The following is an 18,502-nucleotide window of genomic DNA, read 5'->3' as shown; positions in this document are numbered from 1 at the left end:
TTGTTGTAGCCTCCAGATGTGCTACTAATGGCTGTATGGTATGTTCAGCAGATGCCAATAAAATGGAATAAAAAAACTTTATCGGAAACTGGATGTTTTAATATATATTCAGTCACAACTGAGTAACATTAAGTGGTCAAATTACATATTTGATATACACTGAGGTGACAAAAGTCATGCGATAGTGATATGCACATGTACAGATGGTAGTAAGTAGTATCGCTTACACAAGATATGAAAGTGCAACGCATAGGCACAGCTGTCATGTCTACTCAGGTGAGTCATGTGAAAAGATGTCAAAAGTGATTATGGCCACACAATGGGAATTAACAGACTTTGAGTGTGGGATGGTAAGTGAAGCATTCCATTTTGGAAATCATTAGCGAATTCAGTATTCCGAGATCCATAGTGTCAAGAGTGTGCTGAGAATACCAAATTTCAGGCATCACCTGTCACCACAGACAATGCGGTGGCCGATGGCCTTCACTTAATGACTGAGAGCAGCAGTGTTTGCATAGAGCTGTCAGTACTAAGAGATAAGCAACACTGTGTGAAATTATCACAGAGGTCATGGAGCCAAACCATCAGCAAGGCACTGTGCAAGCTTGTGGTGGTTCCATGAAGGTGTGTTGGACTGTGTTTACACGGGATGGACTCAATCCTCTGGTCCAACTGAACTGGGGATGGTGATGTTCAGGTACTTGGAGACCATTTGCAGCCATTCGTGGATTTCATGTTCCCAAACATAGATGGAATTTTTATAGATGACAGTGCACCATGTCACCAGACCACATTTGTTCACAGCTGGTTTGAAGAATATTATGGACAGTTTGAGTGAATGATTTGGCCACCTAGATCACGTGACTTGAATCCAATCAAACATTTGTGGAACATAAGTGAGAGGTCACTTCATGCACAGAATCCTGCACCAGCAAAACTTTCACAACTATGGAAGGCCATAGAGGCAGCATGGCTCAATATTTCTGCTGGGGACTTCCAACAACTTGTTGAGTCCATGCCATGTCGAGATTGTTGCTATTAGAGCCAGTATATTTCTGTTGTGACTGGGCTTCCAAATAATCTGTTCCAGGTAATTCTCAGGGAATGCATTTGGTAATGAACAAATTTTATTGAGCTTCCAGCCACAACAGATGGTTTTAAAATTCACAAGCTTTCAGTCAACTGTTGTCAAGTGGTAACAGACACCATTCGACTGTGACTGAGGAGTACTCAGCCAAAAGCTTGTGGATATTAAATCACTTGACAGAGATGGAAGCCTGAGAGAATTTTATCAGTAGTCTGAGGTGACAAAAACATGGGATAGTGATATGTACATATAAAGATGGTGGTTTTATTGCTTACACAAAGTATAAAAGGGCAGTGCATTGACAGAGCTATCATTTTGTGCTCAGGTGATTCATGTGAAAAGGTTCCTGACATAATTATGGCTGCATGACAGTATTTAAAAAACTCAATGTGGAATGGTAGTTGAAGCTAGACACATGGGACATTGCATTTTGGAAATCATTAAGGAATTCAATATTTTGAGATCTGCAGTGTCTAGAGTACATGAGAATATGACATATCAGGTATTATATCTTGCCACAGACAACCTAGTGGCCAAAAGCCTTCACTTAACAACCGAGAGCAGCAGCATTTGCACAGAGTTGTCAGTTCTAAAGGACAAGCTAAACAGTAGGAAATAACCACAGAAATCGATGTGTGATGTATGGCAAATGTATCTGTTACTACAGTGCAGCAAAATTTGGCATTAATGGGCTATGGCAGCAAGTGACAGGCACGAGTGCCTTTGCTAGCAGTGCGACACAGCATGCAACACCTCTTCTGGGCTTGTGACTGTATCAGTTATACCCTAGGTAACTGTAAAACTGTGGTGTGGTCAGATGAGACCCAATTTCAGTTGGTAAGAGCTAATGGTAGGGTTGAAGTGTGGTCCAGATCTCATGAAGCCATGCACCCAAGTTGTCAACAAGGCACTATGCAAACTGATAGCGGCTCTATACTGGTGTGAACTGTGTTTATATGGAACTGACTGGGTCTTCAGGATGTTCGACTACTTGGAGAACATTTGCAGCCATTCATGGACTTCATGTTCCCAAACAGTGATAGAATTTTTATGTATGACAATGTGCTGTGTCACTGAGCTACAATTGTTTGCAATCAGTTTGGAAAACATTCAGGACAATTTGAGTGAATGGTTTGGTCGCCCACATTACCTGACACAAATTCCATAGAACATTTATGCGACATAATTGAGAGATCAGTTTGTGCACAAAATCCTGCAGCAACAACACTTTTGACAATTGTGGACAGCTATAGAGGCAGCATAGCGTAGTACTTCTTCAGGAAACTTGCAGCAACTTATTGAATCCATGCCACATGGAGTTGCTGCACTACACTCAGCAGAACAAGGTCCAACATGATATTAGGAGGTATACCATGACTTTTGTCACCTCATTGAATATATTGCTGCAATACCATGCATTCACATTTAGTAGTGTTATGCATGCAGGTGATGCTGTTGTTTACTATATACTAAAGTCATCAGAAGATCAGTATGAATTACAAAATGATTTAGACAAGATATCTAAATGGTGCAAAAAGTGACGATTGGCTCTGAATGATAAAAAGTGTGAGGTCCTCCACAAGAATACTTAAAAGAAAAATATGTTTCATTTCAGTTAATGATAAATACGTTGCCAGAAAGAAAAATTAGTACATCCTTCTAGAGGTTTCCCCAGTTCACTCATGATTTACTGTATTTGGCATAATTGTCTTGAGAGATTCAACAACTGTTTAGATATATTTACGGTACTTCTCATTTATTCCTCCATCTCAGTTGCACATTTTTAGTTATGTTACACATTTTGATCACTGGATCATCTTCAGATGTAAGTAGTCATCAGCAACCAGTCTTGTCTACTCAGAATCACATATCAGAGTACTGTACTCTGATACATTATTCTGAGCAGACAAGACGGATTGCTGACACAACTGTTTGGATCTGAAGATGATCCAGAGTGATCAAAACATGTAATATAATTAAAAATATGCGACTGAGATGGAAAATAAGTGAGATTTATCATAAATCACTCAAGCTGTATTGTGCCAACAGTGCATATGAAGTACATGAAATGATTGCATTGTAGATCAATAGCACAAGTGTTATGAGGTACCAGGTACCTACCTTTGCTGAAACATCCACATTAGTAAATGGTCTAGCTGTTACGGGGCGATGCAGGCACTGACTCAGACACACAGTTGATTGTACAAATGGTGAATACTGTCCTGGAGTGTGTTATATCACATCTACCTGACCTGTTTACGTAGTTCTTTAAGAGTTGTTGGTTGACAAGTTGCACAAGTCACTTCTTGTCCCATCTTGTCCTGCATGTGCTTAATTCAAGACAAGTCCAGAGATGATCATGGTGCCCTGGGAAGTAGCTGCACATCTTGCAGAGCACATTGAATTTTGTGAGCAGTGCTTGGGCCAGCATTATCATTTTGGAACAACACATCACATTACTGTTACAAGGACAGCAAAAAAAGAAAAAGATCTAACAACATTCTTTACATGCTGAGTGCAGCTTAGTGTCCTCTCCAAAAACATCAAATGTGAACAAGAATTGTAGTTTATCACAACCCGTACCATAAGTCCTGTGGTGGACCCATCATATCTTGGATGAATGCACTCTATGAGACAGCAATCGCCAGATCTATGTCATACATACAAACGATGACCACTTGCATGCAGACAGAATCTGCTTTCAGTGCTGGAAACTGTAGTGTTCCATTCCATCTTCCAAGTGATCCTCTGTTTGAACTGGTCAATGCTGTGGCGTGAGTGAAAGATGAGCTAGATGTGCGTGTCCATAGTCCCACTGCTAATAACCAGCTCACAACAGTTCATGTAAACATGCCTGAGCTGACAAGCCCACTTGTCTGTTTGCGATAACTGTAGGATCTATCACTGCTGTTCTTATAGTAAGATAATCCTGGCAGCTGTCTGTGCTGCAGGGACATCCGGAACTTCATCTAATATTGTGAGAATGTTCACATGACCACTGACAGTAGTATCATTGTGCATTGAAGCAGCATATCCAACTTGTGTATCAGTTCTCCAAATGGACCACCCCACCACCTGGAAAGCCATAATTTGACCCCTTTCAAAATCACTCCGTTAGCTGTAGGAAGCATGAGTGCATCTTCATGGCAGGGTTGCCTGCTTGCTTCACACTGTTGCACCACTCTGGGCCTTCTTGCTGACATCCTCGACTAAAGGGTAGACACAGATAGTGCTCTGCTAGCTACAGTACTACGCTGTCTGTAGATGGATGACATCAAAACCATTACCGGTACGTCTACTGTCACCCAGATGGCATATGCTGTCATGGGATCAAAATTTACATAATCTTTAAAAGTGTACTAATCCCCCCTCCCAGTGTATAAACAGATTTAAAAATAGTCAATTCACCTAAATACCTAGGCATTACAGGTACAATTAACTTGAGCTGCAACCAGCACACAGAAAATGCGGGGAAAGCAAACCAAAGATAGCATTTTATTGACAGAACAGTTAAGAGATGTAACAGGTCTACTAAAGAGACTGCCTACACTATGCGTGTCTATCCTCTGCCAGGGTACTGCTGTGTGGTATATGATCTCTAGTATCTGCAGATTGTGTGACAATGCTGCTACTCAGCATGCCCAGCTCGGGAACTTCATGACAGGCAGGCAGTGACTCAGTAACAGCCGTGGAACAGAACCCCTTGAGTGGAACAAACTCCCTGTGCGAACTACAGGAAGCAGTGTGTCCAAACCCACATAGATACAAGGCAATATGCTTGGCATGCAGCTTTTGCAGGCAGCTAACAACTATGTGGCAGATTAACTCCACTTAAGTACTGGCCTGCTCCGCTTGCTGCTGCTCACAAGTAAATTTTTCCGTCCAGGGATCTGCCCACATGACACAACGTGTGCACCCTCCATGGCAGTTTTCTGAACCATTCCACTGTTATACCTATGCCATCTTATCTGCCTCCATTAGGATGTTTGCTGTTGGGGATACTAAATCCCTCCCCACTGAACAGGCCACATATGACCGAAAATGGCCAGGCTTGGGCTGCGACCTCCGGCACAGAACTGGAGAGGGTGCTGGAGAACCCAGTAGTGGACCAACTACTGCAGGAGGCAACAAAGACACTGCTGGGTCCGCCAGAAATGTGGAAGGACATGGAGGTTGATGCCAACAGCAGGTTGACCAGTGGCAGTATAGACGAGGCGACCTCCAGCGACAAAGTGGGAGAGCAGGTGGAAGAGGAGAGAGGGGGTCGAAATTCATGAGGTCCATCATGGCAGGTGGAGACACAAGCGGCACTGGGGTCTGAGGCTGTAGGCAACTGGAGGACAGCAGAGGGCAAGGAGGGAGTGGCAATGGAAAGGCACGCCGCTACAAGCTGGAGCCCACTCCGGGAATAATGTCATGATCAACCCTGCCACTCATCTGACTGGAAGGGTGGTGCAGTGATGCTCCAATGAGCATGGGCACAACTGAGGGGCATGACAAGTAGCTGCTCCCCACCAACATCCACCACAAACAACTGCTGAACTTTGTGGTCCACAATGATATACAACAGCCATCCCAGCAGCTGTCCTAAGGACCAGGTTGAAATGGCAGCTCTAGAAGGAAAATGCGGTGAGACTTGGTTGTCCGTGGCATGCAACACATGGTGCGAGAAATCCAGGAGACACTGCTGGTGCCCATGCAAAGGTTTCACCGGACTGCACACGTTGACTGGCATCACTCAGTACAAGGCCACAAAAATCAGCAAGTACCATATTTACTCTAATCTAAGCCACACTCGAATCTAAGCTGCACCTGAAAAATGAGACTCGAAATCAATGAAAAAAATTTTTCCGAATCTAAGCCACACCTGAAATTTGAGACTCGAAATTCAAGGGAGAGAAAAATTTTAGGCCGCACCTCCAAATCGAAACAAAGTTGGTCCATTGTAATATGAGACACAATTTAGGTCAAATGAATGATGATACAGCTATAGTAGTTTGGTTCGAGTCGTAAGCTTAGCAGTTAAGCTTTACCAGGTAACCATTGCTATGTGTCAGGCGCTCCATCCGTATTTATACGGGTACTCTTCCTTTTTCACATGCTTCGTCTGGTTTGAATCGATTGCTTATTTTTCTTTGATCTGATAAGTGCTGTTCTCTTTGTTATAGGTCTTTACATCACTCTAAGCTGAAAGTGTGTTATTGTACTGTGTCGTGCATTGTTTGTCGCATTCTGATAGTGTGTGTTTACGACCTGTCGCCGCTCGCGGCATGGCTTGCTTTTGTGCGCGCTACCACCGCTTCATTTCTGACTGTATCACTATTAAGCATAAGAATAATATGAATATAAACATGACATGATATGTATATTCTTCTGCGTTTGATGTTGTCTCACACTAGTTTCGTAGTTTATTAGGCAGACAGGATTTAAATGAGATAGTAGCAAACATGAAAGAATACATGGCAAAATGTTTATATTGGTATTATTCTTATGGTGAAGAGAATACTACATGTGATTCACAATTCATAGAAGTTCCTATTAGCAACCATCTCTTCTCACAGGTAGGAAAAAATTCAGAACTTAGAGTTGGCCATATTGACAAACATCCCATACAGTCTTGCCAGTCGGATTTTCATAGTACATTGAAATGCTGCTACATTCGATGATGAACAATACGGAATTTTATTTTTCAGAACTTCTGCTTACTTTGCACTCGATTCTACGCCACAGGCGGTTTTTTTGGATTACTAAAACCGGAAAAAAAGTGCTTCTTAGATTCAAGTAAATACGGTAATCATCTTGGGAAGAGGCAGACATGGAATACTTCACCTGGGACATGAGGGTCCTAGGGGTTCCCTCAGCTGGAAAAATACTCAATAACACATGTACTCTGGCAGTCGATGATATGGGGGCTGGCTTGGGTGCATAGGGGAAATTCAACGACACATCGACAACTAAAAACCACAAGCTGCCCAAAAATAGACCTGCAAAATAGACCTACAAACTTGACATATATCCTGCCACAATAGTGCTGTCCAATCGGCCAAATAGGGAACTGGCACAGGGGTGTGGCTTGGTTCTGTGCAGAAACCCTGTGAACCTGCACCAGATATTTTATGTTACTAATGATCATCGGCCAGTGGACACAATGTCGTGTCAACTCCTTCATCCGAGTCATACCCAGTGAGATGCATTCAGCAACTTGAGAAGGGAATGAGGCAGTGCCAGGGGAACGACGACTTGACAGCATTGCCCTTCTGTGACATGCATGACGATATCCTGGACAATGTTGAGTTGATCACATAAGAAAAAATATGTACAGTACACTGGATCTACACCCGAAGAGAGACTCGAACTCGGGACCTTTGCCTTTCACGGGCAAGTGCTCTACCAATTGAGCTACCGAAGCATGACTCACGACCCATCCTCACAGTTTTACTTCCGCCAGTATCACATCTTCTACCTTCCAAACTTCAGAGGTCCTGAACACGAGTCTTTGTCCGGCACACAGTTTTAATCTGCCAGAAAGTTTCATAACCAGCGCACACTCCATTGCAGAGTGAAAATTTCATTCTGGAAACATCCTCCAGACTGTGGCTAAGCCATGTCTCCGCAATATCCTTTCTTCCAGTAGTGCTAGTCCTGCAAGATTCACAGGAGAACTTCTGTGAAGTTTGGAAGGTAGGAGACGAGGTACTGGCGGAAGTAAAATTGTGAGGACAGGTCGTGAGTCATGCTTGGGTAGCTCAGTTGGTAGAGCACTTGCCCACGAAAGGCAAAGGTCCCGAGTTCGAGTCTCGGTCCGGCACACAGTTTTAATCTGCCAGGAAATTTCAAAACCAGCACACACTCCACTGCAGAGTGAAAAATTTCATTCTGGAAACATCCCCCAGGCTGTGGCTGAGCCATGTCTCTGCAATATCCTTTCTTCCAGTAGTGCTAGTCCTGCAAGGTTCGCAGTAGAACTTCTGTGAAGTTTGGAAGGTAGGAGACGAGGTACCGGCAGAAGTAAAATTGTGAGGTCGGGTCGTGACTCGTGCTTGGGTAGCTCAGTTGGTAGAACACTTGTTTGCGGAAGGCAAAGGTCTCGAGTTCAAGTCTTAGTCCTGCACACAGTTTTAATCTGCCAGGAAGTTTGAAAACCAGCACACACTCCGCTGCAGAGTGAAAATTTCATTCTGTAAGTGATTAGGATTGGTAGTAGGGACAGCAAACTGAGTGAAAATGTTATAAGTGCTTTATCCAAAAATTACCTCTTGTAGTTAATCAGAGAACCAACTCGAGAAGATAATATTTTAGGCCTGGTGGTGGTGAACAGACCCAAACTTTTTGACTTGGATAGGTTTGAACAGGGAATTGGTGAATCGTAAGGCATCACTGAATGCAGCTGTAAATGGGAATACAATGAACTGTAGGAAGATCTTTCTGTTTAGCATGAACGACAAGAGACAGACTTCAGCTTATACGAAAATTTCATCTTCAGCACTTCAAATGTTGAGCTTCAGTGGACAAAGATCAAGAGCATAATACAATACACTTTGGACAGATATGTGCAGAACAAAATTATGAGGGATGGAAAAGACACACTGTGGATTGACATCCTCGTTAGAAAGTTGCTACGAAATCAAGGAGAATTTTAAATATAACCAAAGCCTCATAGACTAACAAAAACTGCACAGACCCAAAATTAGTGTAAGGAGGGCTATGCATGAGGCGTTCAATGAATTCAAAGTAAAATTCTGTCTACAAACTTGACATAAAATCCTAAGAAGTTTCAGTCATGCGTTGAGTCAGTAAATGGATTGAAGCCATCTGTCTAGATACTCAGTGACCATAATGGCATTGAAATCGAGGATGACACAGAAAAGGCCAAAATACTAAACATCTTTTTCCAAAACTTGTTTGACAGAGGAAGATCCCACATATTTCTTCTTTTAAATTCCCCACAGTCGTTTAATGAACAAAGTAAGAGCATATGGACTATCAGACCAATTGTGTGATTGGATTGAAGAGATCCTAGATAACAGATCACAGCATGTCATTCTCAATGGAGAGAAGTCTTCTGAAGTAAGAGGGATTTCAGGTGTGCCGCAGGGTTGTGTCGTAGGACCGTTGCTATTCACAATATACATAAATGACCTTGTGGATGACATTCGGAAGTTCACTGAGGCTTTTTGCAGTTGATGCGGTGGTATATCGAGAGGTTGTAACAATGGAAAATTGTACTGAAATGCAGGAGGATCTGCAGAGAATTGACGCACAGTGCAGGGAATGGCAATTGAATCTCAATGTAGACAAGTGTAACGTGCTGTGAATACATAGAAAGAAAGATCCCTTATCATTTAGCTACAATATAGCAGGTCAGCAACTGGAAGCAGCTAATTCCATAAATTATCTGGGAGCACGCATTAGGAGTGATTTAAAATGGAATGATCATATAAAGTTGATCGTTGGTAAAGGAGATGCCAGACTGAGATTCATTGGAAGAATCCTAAGGAAATGCAATCCAAAGACAAAGGAAGTAGGTTACAGTACACTTGTTCGCCCACTGCTTGAATACTGCTCAGCAGTTTGGGATCCGTACCAGATAGGGTTGATAGAAGAGATAGAGAAGATCCAATGGAGAGCAGCGCGCTTCATTACACAATCATTTAGTTATCGCGAAAGCGTTACGAATAAGATAGATAAACTCCAGTGGAAGACTCTGCAGGAGAGACGCTCAGTAGCTCGGTACGGGCTTTTGTTGAAGTTTCGAGAACACACCTTCACTGAGGAGTCAAGCAGTATATTTTTCCCTCCTACGTATATCTCGCGAAGAGACCATGAGGATAAAATCAGAGAGATTAGAGCCCACACAGAGGCATACCAACAATCCTTCTTTCCACGAACAGTACGAGACTGTAATAGAAGGGAGAACCGATAGAGGTACTCAAGGTACCCTCTGCCACACACTGTCAGGTGGCTTGCGGAGTATGGATGTAGATGTATATGTAGATGTAAATGAATGACAAAATGACAGATATCAACATAAGTGACAAAGGGGTAAAAAGTTACTGAAATTGCTCAACAGAGGAAAGGCCACTGAACCTGACAGGACATCAGTTAAGTTCCATGCGGAATATGTGAAAGAACTTGCCCCTCTTCTAGCAGCAATGAACTGTAGGTCTCTGAGTAGTCAAGCATTTCTAATGATTGGAAAAAAGCACAGATCATTCCTGTTTTCAAGAAGGGTCTTTGAACAGATGCAGAAAAATATAAGCCTATATCTCTGTCGTCAGCTTGATATAGAATTTTAGACCATGCTTTGTGCTCATGTATAATGACATTTCTGGAGACTGAAAATCTACTGTGTAGGAATCAAAATGGTATTCAAACACAATGATTGTGTGAAACACACCTCTCTGTTTGTCAAAGAGATCCAGAAAGTAGTACATGAAGGCATCCAGATAGATACCATGTTCCTTGGCTTCCCAAAGGTGTTTCATACAGTTCCTTGCTGCCATCTAATGGACAGGATATGAATATATGGAATATCAGACCAAATGTGTGATGTGATTTAAGAGTTTCTAGCAAACAGAACACAGCACATCATTTTAAAGGGAGAGAAGTTTTCAGATGTAAAAGTGACTTTGGGTGTGTCCTAAGGTAGTGCTGTAGGACATCACTTTTCGCATTACAGTCCGCCGAAAAAAAAGGGCCATGGTGTAACTGGTAGTCCATCATAGTAGGAGTATATGGTAAAATGTTCAGAACAAGTGAAACACCCGTCACAGTAAAGTATGCCCAAACAGTCCAATCAACACACAGTGGAACCTGCAGACACACCAAATGTGATCATGAGTTGTAACTGATGACACTCCCCCCCTCCCCCTGCCCCATGTCAAGAAGCCTGGGATGGACCACAAGGGTAGTGTGTGAATACACTTTACCATAGGCTGCTCACCATGTCCGTGCCATAGACATGTACGTCCATCACTAACATGCAGACAGAACCTACTCTCATCACTAAAGGAAACAGAGAGCCATTTCGTTCTCCAGTCAACACCAGACTTGCCATACTTGTCAGAGTTCTGGTGTCAGTAGTAGCCTGGCCAGAGCCACATGTGATCTTAGTCCTGCTGCAAGCAGACAGTTCCCAATTGTCCTTGACAGTCCCATCAGGTGTAACATGTGCACAGATTTCTTCCCTGAATGCTGCTTTTGGACGTTGTTCAACAGGAGTACATATTTGTTGGCAGGGCATCTTTGTACCCTTAAATGAATGTTACACACACACGGTTTACCTCTAAACTCATCACAGTTACCACCTGTAGAGTGGACACTTTGGGTGCACAGACAGGCCTCCAGACTGCCATCTGATCATCTTTTATCATCATAAATGAGTCACTGGCACTATAACACCTCAGTAAGGGAGTGTTGTACCCTGGTGGCGCTGAACACACTCCTCAAGGCTGTTGCATTTCTTTTTTCCATTCCATGAGGCTTTTCATGGATGATGCTATTGTCTACAGTGAATCTGCAGTGCTAGAAAATTGTACAAAATGCATGAAGCCTCGCAAATGATCAACACTTATTGCAGTGAGTTGCAATTGACCCTCAACATAAACAAATGTAATGTATTGTCAATACATAGACAAGAATACTCACTTGAAGCAGTTACTTCCATAAAATATCTAAGAGTACGTGTAAAGAGTGATTTGAAGTTGCATGATCACAAGAAATTAAGCACATGTAAGGCAGATGCCGGACTGAGATTCATTTGAAGAGTCCTCGGGGAATGTAATCTGTTATAGTAACTTCCAAAACACTTGGTTCAATCAATACTTGAATACTGCTCATCAGTCAGAGATCTACATCAAATAGGATTGATAGAGAAGATCCATAGAGGAGGAGCACACAAGTGGCAAACGCTGCAAGAGAGGCACTCTGCATCATGGTATGATCTACTCTTTAAATTCTGAGAGTGTACATTCCTAGAAGAGTCAACCAATATATTGCTTCATCTTACATATTTCTCATAAAAAGACCATAATAATAAAATTAGAAAGATTCGAAACCACACAGAGGCTTACCAGCAATCGTTCTTTCTTGAACCACTTGCAAATGGAACTGTAAAGGGGTAATCACTGGTGGCACACAATCTACCATCCGCCACTACCACACACCATAAGGTGACTTGTGGAATATAGATGTAGATGTGGAACTGTCTCATACCATTTTATCTCATAATTCTATTATGTTTAGATACATTCTTTAAGAAAACACTATATCTATCATCATATTTTTTGTGTATTGGTTACTGTACATTAACATTCTGTGTTTCAGGTGACAGGGATTTATTCCAGGCTCTTGTTTTTGACGCCATAGCAACAGAATCTTTTCAGCAGAATCTGAGCAGTTTGCACAAGGATGACAAGGGGTAAGTTATAGTAAAATGTTCAGAACTGAAAGCATGTTATCTTCGATCCTCCAGCAATAAAGACTTGTACTCAAAGATGAAAATTCAGTTTTCTACATCACAATCAACACCACGTGCACTGAGTTTCAAGTAGCTTGGCACATTTTACACAGCACTACTTTATATTATCTGATGGCCTGTTTTCATGCTGTCTCTAGTTAGATTAAAATAAGTTTGTGATTGTCAGTCATCAGTGTTAGGGGGCATTGTTGCCAGCCATGGCACCATGTGTTGCGTGCTCATGCATTCAGTTGTTGAGCATCTGCTGTGAGCAACAACAGTGTCTGTACTTTTAATTGTGGCTATTGCCTTTGTCATTGTTGGAAAGATTGTACTGAAAGCACCAGCACCAGCAGCAATGGCTGTGATGTGTATTTTGGTATCATGGTTACATGTATGAAGATAAGTAGCACAAATAGGACAGTTGTTCACTCGTTGTTATCAAAAACTTCACTCTGTCGAATAAATTTAAAAAATGCAAATTGTGATCATAAGCTACAGCATCAATTAATGCACACCACTGTGTTTTATGAAGAATATTATACCCAAAAGCCCTGGGTAGAAAAGCACATAACAATAGAAATAAAGATTATTAGTCACTATATAATTAAGGCATTTAATGATCGGAAGACTCATAAAGAGGAAGACAGAAAAGTTTGCTGGGCTTTCAGACAATTTTTTTCTTCTTCGCTAACTAAAACACACACACACAGTCAGGCTGCAATTCTAGCACACTGTAGCTCTGTTTGTATGGACATTATCTGAAAGCTCAACAACTGTTTCAATCTTGTTTATATGCCTGTTCATCACTCAGTGTTTCAATTCAACTATACATTGAATTTCCTTTACTCCTCCATTACACTTAGACTTTGACTATGTTGACATATTATAAAGAGTAACCATTATTGAATGTTGTAATATATGGAGTGATTAAATTTAAGTTAAACTTTCAAAACGCTGTAGAAATAACACTACTGGTCAGAATGACATCAAATTGCAACGGAATATTATCAGAGAAGGGGAAAAACATATGGCAGAAGAAGAAAAATAGTGTGAAAAGTAAATGAAAATGCCTGTCATGTGCACGACCCATTGAAATTGGTATAAACACACCAGGTACACAGCTTTTCCTTCTTTCGTGTCTGCGATGTTCGCCATGACTGTCTCAATGCAGAATTGTGCTCTGCTTATAAAGTTGTATTACAAGAGAGATGACAGTTCACATGTCACTCTGCAGTAGTTCTGGACACTGAACGATTTGAAAACAGGCATTGGTCCAATGACTGCCGTGGGCCTGGAGAAAATGATTTGGAAATTTGAAAAGACGGGTTCTTTTGGTGTGCAACCTGGTAGAGGGAGGAAACAAATTGATTTGATGTCAATGGAAGCCGTGGCCACAGTAATGCAGGAGGAGACGAGTGGTGGTGTGCAAACGTGTAGTGCACAGAGAATTGCCCGAACATCGGACATACCCATGAGCATGGTGCGTAAAATCCTATGAAACATCCTTCTTTGCTATCCATTCAAAATTACCCATATGCATGAGTTGCAATGCAATAAGATGAAATAACTGGGGTACAGACAAATATCTAGTGAAACAGGATAGCCTACCTCCAAAGGACAGTTTAAAAAAAAGACTGTAAATGCAATGCAGTTCCAATACTTGATTTTGGCCATGTGGGAAAGAGAAATGTGAGAGATGCCGATAGAGTTTGTGTGGCATTCTAGGAAAGCTTCAGGCACTGCATGGCATTCTTCTATTGTATAACATGTGTTTAATCCAGAGTGCAGAGCGATTCAACTCTCCTTCAAATTTAAAAACCATTTTGATAATTTGGCCATATTTTGTATACAACAGAGTATGACATAAAGAACGCCAAATGTAAGGCACATACTAACAATTCTTTTCGTTGTAAAATACCTGCTGTAGGTTTCTTAATTCGGAAGCTTCGTGTAACTAGAATCAATGACAAAAAGGCAGCCAGTTCATTATCAAGCTGCAAAGTGAGATTACCAGATGAAAAAGAATCCATTTTTTGTACCCAAATACTTTTCTTTGTAATCATACTGAGTGGGCTGCTTCATTTCAATTATTACAGAGAGCAGCATGTGACAGAAAATATTTGTGTTTTGACATTCCTTCAGCCTGTCTTTCACATATCTACCATCACGTGGCCCTAGCTAATACATGGCTTTCCTTTTGCAGATACTTTGTTTCTGCAATCCTTGTGTTAAATGTAATATATGCCAATCTACTGCAATGCCTGTAGTTGTACGTACAAAATATACAACAAGTGAGCCTTGGGAGCCCAAGTAACAGCTGGTGACAGGTGACCCATAATACTCAATGCACTGCGACAACAATCACAAAATTATTTTGTGACTGTAAATACTGTCCAGCATTTCTGTGATAATCAGAAGTTGACAATTTTGTTGCTCATGTGCTAAGAGAGTGGAAAGGAGTAGGGAAGAGACTGAGTTGAAAGTAACTGCCTCCACATTTCATGTTTACAATAATTGAGCACAGAAGATATTTATTTTGCTGTAAATTTGTTTAGTTTTAAATCTTCATTCTAGAGCATGTATTGTCATTCCCAGAAGGTTTAAAAATTTACAAAACATGAACTATAAAAAAATCGTTGCTGTTTTCAGTCAGTTGATTTTCACGTTACAGGTGAAACCTTTTTTTGGAATAAAAGGAAATGGTTATTTTCATTTGCAAAACAGGTCTAACAAAAGTAAACTGAGTGTATTATTAAGGCATTGCAAGCTACCAGGCATTTGAGTAGATACCAAAGCAATGCTTTCTGACAAATTTCTTACAGAACTGAATGAGAATTTTGTATTCATAACACATCTTATGGAATTAATTACTATAAAGCAAAAATTCACTAATGTATAAAATTAGCACACATCACTGTGAGATATTCATTAGTCTACATTCATGTAAAATATAACTATTCTAGGACTCGTATAAGTCATTTTGTGCAGATAAAGATTGTCTATGTCTCTTGCACCTTTGGCTGTAAATGAAAGGTATAATATGACTTAAGGCCTTCTTATTTATTTTACCTGCAACATTGTATTTAAATTTATATGCAAATTATTATATTCTGTAATAAAATAACAGCAAACTTGAAACTTCCTGGCAGATTCAAACTGTGTGCCAGACCAAGACTCGAACTCGGGACCTTTGCCTTTCGCGGGCAAGTGCCCTACCAACTGAGCTACCCAAGCATGACTCACGACCCATCCTCACAGCTTCAATTCCACCAATAGCTCGTCTCATTCTGGAAACAGCAAACTTATAGAAGCATTACTCAGCAATCCATATAAACCTCATTTCTGTTTTTGTGTGCTGCTGCGTTACATAATGGAGCATGACATGCTTTACTCTTTATTTGCTCCTCACCAAGATGTAAAATAAGTGTATTTCAAGATAAATCAAACAATGGATAATCCAGGATGCGATGGAACAATATTATGAAAAGGAAGGTTGCTGCTCACCAAATAGCGAAGACACTCAGTCAAAGATAGGCACAACAAAAAGACTGTCACAAATAAAGCTTTTGGCCAGTAATGCCTTCATCCACAATAGATGATAAACACACACACACACACACACACACACACACACTGATGCAAATGCAACTCATACACACAACTGCACCCCCCAGGGGGTCCACAACTCTTTTGTGGATACGTGCGTGGCGAGCACGGGGCCCCGAGCCATTGCAGCCTTCTTTCTCTCCAGGGCTGCATTTCCTTTCCCTTCCCCTCCTTTCCCCTCCATACCCCTTTACCCTCGCCCTCTCCTCTCCCTCTATTGGTGTCCTTGCTTATGTTGGCCCCCGCTATCCTCCTGGTTCTGTTGGTTTTACACTCCGGCTTTGTTGCGTAACCATCTCCTCCTTTCGGCATTCCTTGGTCCCCTCTGGGGTTTGACCTCCATTCCAAAATTTCTCTTCCGTAGTGTGAGCCATTTGGGGAAGAGCACCTTACCTAGTGTCTCCGACGTGTGCCCTCCTAGTATATTCCACCTTTTCTTCTACGTCGTTGTCTGATGCTAGGGTGCATAGCCAGCACGGTAGCCAGCCCGTGTGGTGGGGTCGCTATGTACCCTTTTGGTTGAGCCCCCTGAACACACAGGGATCACACTTCTGATACCTGAGCTGTGACCTCCTCATGCATGCCTTGGAGTGGTTGCTCGTCATCCTGGAGCATCTGAACTCCCGGCAATGGCCGCCGTGCCAGACGGCCCTTGCTGTGGCTGGGTGGCGCCCGTGAGGAGAGCCCCTGATTGGAGTGGGTGGTATCAGGGCGGACGCTATGCAGATGAAACGCATAAGGGTCCAAACCTCTGGCCGCTCTTCTGCGGCCGTCTCTCTGCGTGGTACTGATTCCTCAAGTGCTGCTTCTCTTGCCCCTTCGGCCTTCCCTTCCGTGGCTACCCCCTGGGAGGAGGGTCAGGCCCGTCGTCTAGGGGCAAAGCCTTTCCCCCGTTATCTAGTTTGCACCAGGACTGATGGAGATACTTTCACCAGTGTCAAACCTTTATTCTTTGTGGAACACATTGAAGACAAGTTCGGCGAAGTGGACTCCCTGAGCAAGATGCGGTCGGGTTCGTTACTGATAAAAACTGCTTCGGCTGCCCAATCTGCGGCCCTTCGTGCCTGTACCCATCTTGGCACAATTCCCGTGTCCATTACCCCTCACCAGTCTCTAAATATGGTACAAGGTGTGATTTTTCACAGAGACCTGATCCTTCAAACTGATGAGGAACTTCGGGACAATCTCGGACGGCGGGGTGTTCACTTTGTTCGGCGTGTTCAGAAGGGTCCTAAAGATAATCGTATTGATACTGGTGCCTTTATCCTGGCCTTTGAAGGGGATACCCTTCCTGAGAAAGTTAAGATTATGGTCTATCGCTGTGATGTGAAGCCGTACATCCCACCTCCTATGCGGTGTTTTAAGTGCTTGCGTTTTGGCCACATGTCTTCTCGCTGTACCCAGGACCCTCTCTGTGGTGACTGTGGACGTCCACTCCATGAGGGGAGTCCCTGTGTTCCCCCTCCTGTATGTGTAAATTGTCATGGTAGTCATTCTCCATGTTCAGCAGATTGCCCAGTCTATAAGAAAGAAAAAAAGATACAGGAGTATAAGTCTCTTGATCGTTTAAGCTACACAGAGGCCCGTAAGAAATATGCACGATTGCACCCTGTGTCCATGACATCTAGTTACGCCTTGGTTACATCTTCATCCCTTCCTCCCCCTTCCTTACCCCCGTCCCGGACCCCTCTCCTTCCCCCCTCCCCTGCGGCTCCCACACCTTCTCCTCTGGGCGCCGCTCCCCCTCCCCAGCCGGAGAAGTGTCCCACTCCTTCGGCGTCTGCCGGTCAAGGGCGCCTCTCCCGGGATGCCCCTTCCCGGCACCTTCCAGGTCAAAGGTCTGCTGCAGCGCGGCGACCGCGAGAGCCGCGGTCTATCGGCCCCCAGGTCGCCCGGTCTCTTTCTGTTCCTGATCTTGCTGCAGCTGGCTCCATTATGCCACACAGCCCTCCTCGATCTCAGCCTGAAAAGAAGAAGAAACATAAGTCCCGGGACAAAGAGCCTCTGGTGTCACCGGAGGTCCCTTCCCCGGCTTCACAACCGGATTCTGACCTGTCGTTTATGGATGTCGCCCCCTCCTTGTCGGTGACGGGTGGGGACCCGGCGGTATGACTGGATTTAGCGTGTTCAGCCCTCATTTAAACCATCGTTCTGTGGTTCTCCAATGGAATTGTAATGGCTACTATCGTCACCTTCCGGAATTGAAATCCCTTCTTTCGTCCTACTCAGCAGCTTGTGTGGTTCTCCAGGAATCTCATTTTACTGATGCTCACTCACCGACCCTCCGTGGGTTCCGTGTTTTCTGTCGAAATCGGGTCGGACCCTTGCGGGCTTCTGGTGGCGTTTGT

The 18,502-nt window shown here is 42.9% G+C and overlaps 1 protein-coding gene across 2 annotated transcripts in view; it reads left to right on the top strand.

The window, feature by feature from the left end:
- LOC126483961 (voltage-dependent calcium channel subunit alpha-2/delta-3) overlaps positions 1-18,502 on the top strand; it is an 832,874-nt gene that overhangs the window by 603,257 nt on the left and 211,115 nt on the right. For both annotated transcript variants that reach the window (XM_050107259.1, XM_050107258.1), the window contains exon 20: positions 12,413-12,506. In XM_050107259.1, coding sequence (XP_049963216.1) covers positions 12,413-12,506 — 94 coding nt within the window. The remainder of the gene's footprint in view (positions 1-12,412; positions 12,507-18,502) is intronic.

The sequence above is a fragment of the Schistocerca serialis genome, chromosome 6 (genome assembly GCF_023864345.2).
Source record: "Schistocerca serialis cubense isolate TAMUIC-IGC-003099 chromosome 6, iqSchSeri2.2, whole genome shotgun sequence".
In the NCBI taxonomy this organism is placed as follows: Eukaryota; Metazoa; Arthropoda; class Insecta; order Orthoptera; family Acrididae; genus Schistocerca; species Schistocerca serialis.
This window is presented reverse-complemented; position numbering and strand designations above follow the sequence as displayed.